This window comes from Callorhinus ursinus, unplaced genomic scaffold, assembly GCF_003265705.2.
Source record: "Callorhinus ursinus isolate GAN/ISIS: 27379988/994484 unplaced genomic scaffold, GSC_fseal_2.0 scaffold38, whole genome shotgun sequence".
Taxonomy (NCBI): Eukaryota; Metazoa; Chordata; class Mammalia; order Carnivora; family Otariidae; genus Callorhinus; species Callorhinus ursinus.
Window position 1 is genome coordinate 10,379,108 of NW_027397100.1, and position 6,970 is coordinate 10,386,077.

At 35.5% G+C, this 6,970-nt stretch overlaps 1 protein-coding gene across 9 annotated transcripts in view; it reads left to right on the plus strand.

Moving 5' to 3' along the window:
- The window catches only part of RBM39 (RNA binding motif protein 39), a 30,065-nt gene extending 25,228 nt beyond the window's left edge, over positions 1-4,837 (plus strand). For all 9 annotated transcript variants that reach the window (XM_073880488.1, XM_073880489.1, XM_025876410.2 and 6 more), the window contains 4 exons: positions 1,572-1,653; positions 3,790-3,895; positions 4,415-4,493; positions 4,583-4,837. In XM_073880488.1, the coding sequence (XP_073736589.1) occupies positions 1,572-1,653; positions 3,790-3,895; positions 4,415-4,493; positions 4,583-4,683 (368 nt within the window). In that variant the 3' untranslated portion in view covers positions 4,684-4,837. The remainder of the gene's footprint in view (positions 1-1,571; positions 1,654-3,789; positions 3,896-4,414; positions 4,494-4,582) is intronic.
- Positions 4,838-6,970: the final 2,133 nt, after the last annotated feature.

Genomic DNA, 6,970 nt, shown 5'->3' on the forward strand with positions numbered 1-6,970 from the left:
GAGCTAATTCAGTATCCATCTTTCATAGGTTTTAATTAAAAGTTTAGGAGAATGATTCTACATGAAAACGTCTGCCATGTTCCTTGATAGGAATTAAATGTGTATTTTAATTTTTTTCCAGCAAGTGAGACAGTTACACTCAAACCTTTTTTTCGCAGATTTTAAAAAGTATAACTAGTGGAATTTTCTGTTAGCTATATTTCTATGCTGAATTCATTGTGTTCTGCATTCATCTAGGTTTAGCTGGACTGTTCCTATCAGATATTCTTAAAATTTTTTTTAGTATTCCTAATTCATTTAAGAAAATGGAAAAAATAAAGTACTCCTCAGTTGTTTTATAATGACCTAGTGTTTATTTTATTTTTTTTGTTTTGACCTAGTGTTTATTTTCAAGAATACTTCCATTTGTTTATGATAAAGTACACAGTGGGCCTCATTTTCATATTCATTGTAACATAAACATCATACATCTTTACCTTTTCTGAATGGAATATGACATCTGTTTGCTTTTTTAGCATTTATGTTTTAATACAAAGATTCATGAAAGAAAAAACTTTATTGAAGTAATAAAGGGTCAAAACACTTGTAATTTTAACAGAATAATTTTTTATGATGTATTTCATGCATGGCCCTAATTTTTATTCAGTGAAATAATTTGTGATATTTCCTCAGGTGACTGTTAATTTTAATTACCATAATTTCTAATGCGCTGTTTTATCCTTAGCTTTGTTTATTGTTATATATTGGAATGAAATTTGGTCAAATAAAATGATTACGGTGAGTTCTGTAACAGCTACTGGTAATGTTCTGTGAATCATATAAAAGCAATGGGGCAGCTGTGTTGGACAGTGCTCTCACTTCAAACCTAAAACCAGTATGGCTTTAAAATGTTCCTTCTGGATATTAGTGTCTAGTAGTTTTTTATTTTTAATAGTATTATAATATAGATATATGCTATTTTTAGTGTTTCTTGTGCTATGACAGACCTAGTCATTTAAAAAATACTCATTTGATTTTGAAATAGGGTTTATATTCGTGGGATATTAAATTGTAAATGGTTGGATGGTTTTCTGCATCTTTTAATCCTTTTATAATGTTTATTTAAAAGAAAATATGTAACTGTATTCATGGGCAGAAACCTAAGAAAAGATTGTATTTTCATCATCCCCTGTTTCTTGGGGTTAGTATAAACTCAAGCAGTTATACAAAATCAGGCATTTATTTTATCCTTTACCTTTCTGGATTGATTTGTACTGATATTTGTCTAATTGAATTTTGATCACACGTACAGTTTAATTAACCTTCTAAAAATAAAATTTCCAACTCAGTTAAGATTGGCTATTTCAAATGTTAGGTTGCTTCAGTTTCCTGGCAACTCAAATTGGGTATCGTTAAACACTCCGATCACACTATTAATAAGTAAGGTAAATTAGGGAAGTGACTGACTATCCTAATTTCACAGTTGCGATTTAGTGGGGGTTTTTTTTATTTTATTCATCAGGGTTATTCTGATGCATTTTCCATGAAACTAATTTCTCTCTCTCTCTCTTTTTTTTTTTTTTTTTTTTTAGCTTCGGCTTTAGCTGCAGCTGCCTCTGTTCAGCCTCTTGCAACACAGTGTTTCCAACTTTCTAACATGTTTAACCCTCAAACGTAAGTAAGGGTATACCAGTGACACTTGAACAATGTGGGGATTACCAGTGCAGATTCCTGCCTGCACAGTCGAAAATCCGTGTGTAAATTTTGACTCACCCTAAAACTTAACTGCTAACGGCCTACTGTTGACTTAAAGCCTTACAATAACAAACAGATAATAAACGTGTCTCTTGTATGTTACATGTCTTCTGTAGTGCATTCTTACAATAAAGTTAGAGAAAAGAAAATCTTAGAGCAACTACATTTATAGTGCTGTACTGTATAGGTGGACTTGTGCAGTTGAAACCCATGTTGTTCAGTGGTTAACTGTACTGTGAAAGTATTAATACTCAGCTTTTCTAAGTTAACATTTTGGATGCTTCAATATATTTTACAGTTCAAATAGTAAACAACAGTTTTCATCCTTTTAGGGTATTTTAATAACTTTTTTTATTGCTAAATCCTTTGGGTATGTTTGTAAGATTGGAAATGAAGTAAAAGGTATGCAGATTTTGTTTACCATTAGTAGTTTTCTCAGAAGTTTTGTATCAGTGTTTATCACTTGTAGTTTACATACCTTATGTTGCATTAGTTTCAGGCTCATAACAGTTCTTCAATTCTACACCTTATGCTATGCTCACTATAAGTGTAGCTTACCATCTGTCACCATATAAGGCTATTACAGTACATTGACTATATTCCCTATCCTGTTCTTTTCATTGTTTTTGACATACTATTTCCTTAACTGAAAGCCTGTACTTCCCACTCCCCTTCACCCATTTTACCCAGACCCTCCTCCCCTCTGGCAGTCACCATTTTGTTCTCTGTTTATGGGTCTGTTTCTGCTTGTTTTGTTTGTTCGTATGTGTGTTTGTGTTTATTTCTATTGTCAGTTTACTCTGCTACCAGTTCTTGGCTTTGAAATTTTAATACTATTTTAATCTTTTATAGGAGAAGAGGATCTTTTTAAGTATTTTTCTTAGATTAATGCAGGCCAGGAATTAGGAATTTCTCTTTCCTAATGCCTAGGCACAATGATTAGAATGCCATTTATTTATCAGTCCAAACTCTTCTGTTTTGTTATAATACATTCTGAGGTAAATGTAGATACCTGTTCAGTTGATTGGATAAATAAACCATTATATATATATAAAACATACTTAGGTTTTATATAAGAATATGTTACATGCTGTTTGCATTGTTTATATTAGTTCATGGTTTACCAAAGAAAGAGAGCCTTGGATTCTTGTGTTTAACACCAAAAGAAAATTTTTTTTTTTTTTAAGATTTTATTTGTCAGAGCGAGCACAAGCAGGGGGAGCGGCAGACAGAGGGAGAAGCAGGCTCAATGAGCAAGGAGCCTGACGTGGGACTCCATCCTAGGATCCTGGGATCATGACCTGAGCCGAAGGCAGATTCTTTTTTTTTTTTTTTTTTTTAAGATTTTATTTATTTATTTGAGAGAGAGAGAATGAGAGAGAGCACAAGAGGGAAGAGGGTCAGAGGGAGAAGCAGACTCCCCGCTGAGCAGGGAGCCCGATATGGGACTCGATCCCGGGACTCCAGGATCATGACCTGAGCCGAAGGCAGTCGCTTAACCAACTGAGCCACCCAGGCGCCCCCCGAAGGCAGATTCTTAACCCACTGAGCCACCCAGGTGTCTGGAGAACACCAGATTCTTTAGTTAGCTTTATCTGGAAAATGATAAACTGCTGGTATATGAAATTTGATATATGTCAGTAAGTACTTTAAATGTTAATTTAGAGTTAAGAAATTCATAAGCTGGGATGCCTGGGTAGGTCAGTTGATAATTGTCTGACTTTGGCTCAGGTCATGATCTCAGGTTCCTGAAATCAAGCCTGGCGTGGTGGACTCCACAATCAGTGGGGAGTCTTTCTCCCTCTCCCCCTACTCACGTGCACACACACGCCAGCTCTTTTCTCTAAAATAGTCTTAAAAAAAGAAATTCATAAGCATTGTTCGAAACGGTGCCTTACCTTGTTTTTGATTTTCTCCAGTGCACTACATTATTAACATCAACAAGTTTTAAATTAATTAAATGAATTCATATTTAAAATATTTTTATACAGATGAGTATGTAACATTATATAAGTTTGAATGGTGTCTAACAGACCTTAATATTTTTTTGTACAGAGAAGAAGAAGTTGGATGGGATACAGAGATTAAGGATGATGTGATTGAAGAATGTAATAAACATGGAGGAGTTATTCATATTTATGTTGACAAAAATTCAGCTCAGGTATTTTATTTTTTTTCCCTAAAGCCAGAAAAGTTTAATCTGCCCTTTATGTACCTCACTTCAGGTGTTGTGATAACTAATAAAGATATGAGGTTGTTACTCTTTTATGACAGCCTTCACACATACTTGGGGCAGATTACCACTGTCCCAGGAAGTTGTTTTGTTTTTTAATTCTGAAAGAAATTTTAACATAGTGACTGACTATATATCCTCCAACATAAGGACAGTCTTCTAATAAATGAAGATTAGACCAGGCCATTGTGTAGCAGTGTTGCTGGTTAGTGTTGAAAGTTTGGCATGAAATCTAGCATCTTGATTCATTCTTCATCTGGTTTCAAGTCATAGAAAAAAAAAAATATAACAAGTTTGGGGAGGATAAAATGATTTCAGTAAAATTCTAGGTGTACATGTTAGTTAGCTAATAAAACAAGTATTTGGTTATAGAGCTCTGAGGGGTTTTTTTCCAGGCAATTTGTAAAAATTGTATACCGCCCTTATCTTTTTGTCATTGTATTTCAGGGCAATGTGTATGTGAAGTGCCCATCAATTGCTGCAGCCATTGCTGCTGTCAATGCATTGCATGGCAGGTGGTTTGCTGGTGAGTTTGATCTGTTTTCCTGAGTGATGATTATGAAAGATGTAATTTAAGTGAAAATGCTAAACCCTCGTATCTGTTTCTTTCAACAGGTAAAATGATAACAGCAGCATATGTACCTCTTCCAACTTACCACAACCTCTTCCCTGATTCTATGACAGCAACACAACTACTGGTTCCAAGTAGACGATGAAGGAAGATATAGTCTCTTATGTACATAGCTTTTTTTCTTTCTTGAGAATTCATCTTGAGTTATCTTTTATTTAGATAAAAATAAAGAGGCAAGGGTCTACTGTCATTTGTATACAATTCCTGTTACCTTGAAAAAATAAAACTGTTAACAGGAATGCAGTGTGCTCATTATCCCTAACTAGCAAATCCCACTGTATACAAAGCTGTTCTCTTGTTCTGCCTTTTAAATGTACATGTAGAAATTTACATTAAGGATCTATAGGAATAGCTCTAGGGGGGAACAAATGTGCTTAATGTAAAAAGGCAGACAGGGATGTAATTATGTTTTTAATGTTTCAGAAGCCTAACTTTTTACACAGCAGTTACATTTCATGTTTCACTAATGTTGATACTTGGCTAATGGTTTAGCAGATTCTGGAGTACACATTTAGTGTATGGAAATTCAAGACAGCTAAAGGGCTGTTTGATTAACATCTCATCTTGCATCGTGATCAATTGGCAAGAAAAGGAGTTTTCAAGATTACATTTCTGGATAGTATCTTTTCAATTAATGTATCTGTAAAAGTTTCTTTGTAAATATTATGTGTTCTGGTGTGTCTAAGATTCCAAACAAAATGATCCCTGCATTTCCTCAAGATGTTTAGTGACAGTCTGGTAAGCAAAGCAGTCTGAGCAAGAAATAGGAAATGCAGAAATAGGTTTTGTCTGGTTGCATATAATCTTTGCTCTTTTTAAGCTCTGTGAGCTCTGAAATATATTTTTGGGTTACTTCAGTGTGTTTGACAAGACAGCTTGATATTTCTATCAAACAAATGACTTTCATATTGCAACTACCTTTGTAAGAACCACTCAAATAAAATTCTCTTAAAAAGGCCACAGGAAATCTTCATTTTTGAAATGTTTTAAAGTCATAGAAACTTCAAAGTTAGAATACTAGTTTCTTTGACTTTTAGTAGTTATTAAAGACTTGCTTCTTGGGGAAAATTCTTAAGTGTGCAGAGTCTGGGAAGACTGTTGCCCTCAAGTTGTCTCTGTATATTCCTCCATTTCACTATATCTTTGCACTGTACTTATCAGGGTAATGTATCAAAATCTTAGGGATTTTCTAACAAGAAAACCAAACAAATCCACCCAGGCCTTAAACCTGGGTGTTTTTTGTTTTTTTTTTAAGGGCATCTCTGAAAAAAATGTTTAAATACCAGACAAAATGGTTTAAGTTCAAGCATTTAACTGATTTCCCAAATTGATTTAGCTGCATTTGTTACTTTACTAAGAAATTTGAGCTTTAACTGCATTTGGGCAATGAGTCATTTATATTCTGAACTCTGCTTCAAGTCTGTATCTACCTTGAGCCTTTTGAGTAGGCATTGTTGCTCCTGCTGGAATGGTTAACTTTTCAGTATTGACTTCCTCACCTCTTTCTACTCTATTTCTTAGTGTTAAGGCACAAATTTTACAGGTTTATTCTTGTGTCAAGATATTCAGTTAAATTTGGAGGCATTTTTTTATGCCAACCCTTTTGATGGATAGTTAAAATTGCTTAAATTGCTTCAGTTATTGAACCTAAAGAAAATTTTCAAGATTTGAGTTTTTTTCTTTTTTAAAGATTTTTTTTATTCATGAGAGAGAGAGAGGCAGAGGGAGAAGCAGGCTCCCAAGAAGCAGGGAGCCCGATGCGGGACTCGATCCCAGGACTCTGGGATCATGACCTGAGCTGAAGGCAGACGCTTAACCATCTGAGCCACCTAGGCGCCCTCGAGTTTATTTTTCAACAATAGGCAGCAGTGTTGTTTGGGGCAGACTTACGTCAACATTTTTTCTTGCCAGAATATCTCCTAGTATCTTCGTAATTAAATTTATTTTTATTTTTTTTTAAGGATTTTATTTGACAGAGACACCAAGAGCAGGAACACAAGCAGGAGGCGGAGTGGGCGAGGGAGAAGCAGGCTTCCCGCAGAGCAGGGAGCCTGATGCGGGGATTGATCCCAGAACCCTGGGATCATGACCTGAGCCAAAGGAGACGCTCAACGAATGAGCCACCCAGGCGCCCCTAAATTTTATTTTTTTAAAGATGATTAGCACATGAGAGGGGGGGAAAGTCAGGGGGAGAAGCAGACTCCCTGCTGAGCAAGGAGCCTGATGTGGGACTCGATCCTGGGATTCCAGGATCATGACCTGAGCCGAAGGCAGTCACTCAACCAACTGAGCCACCCAGGCACTCCTAAATTTTTTATTCTTGATAAACGTCCTATCTGCTTTGTTCTGTCATTTTCCAGGGAGCTGGGCCA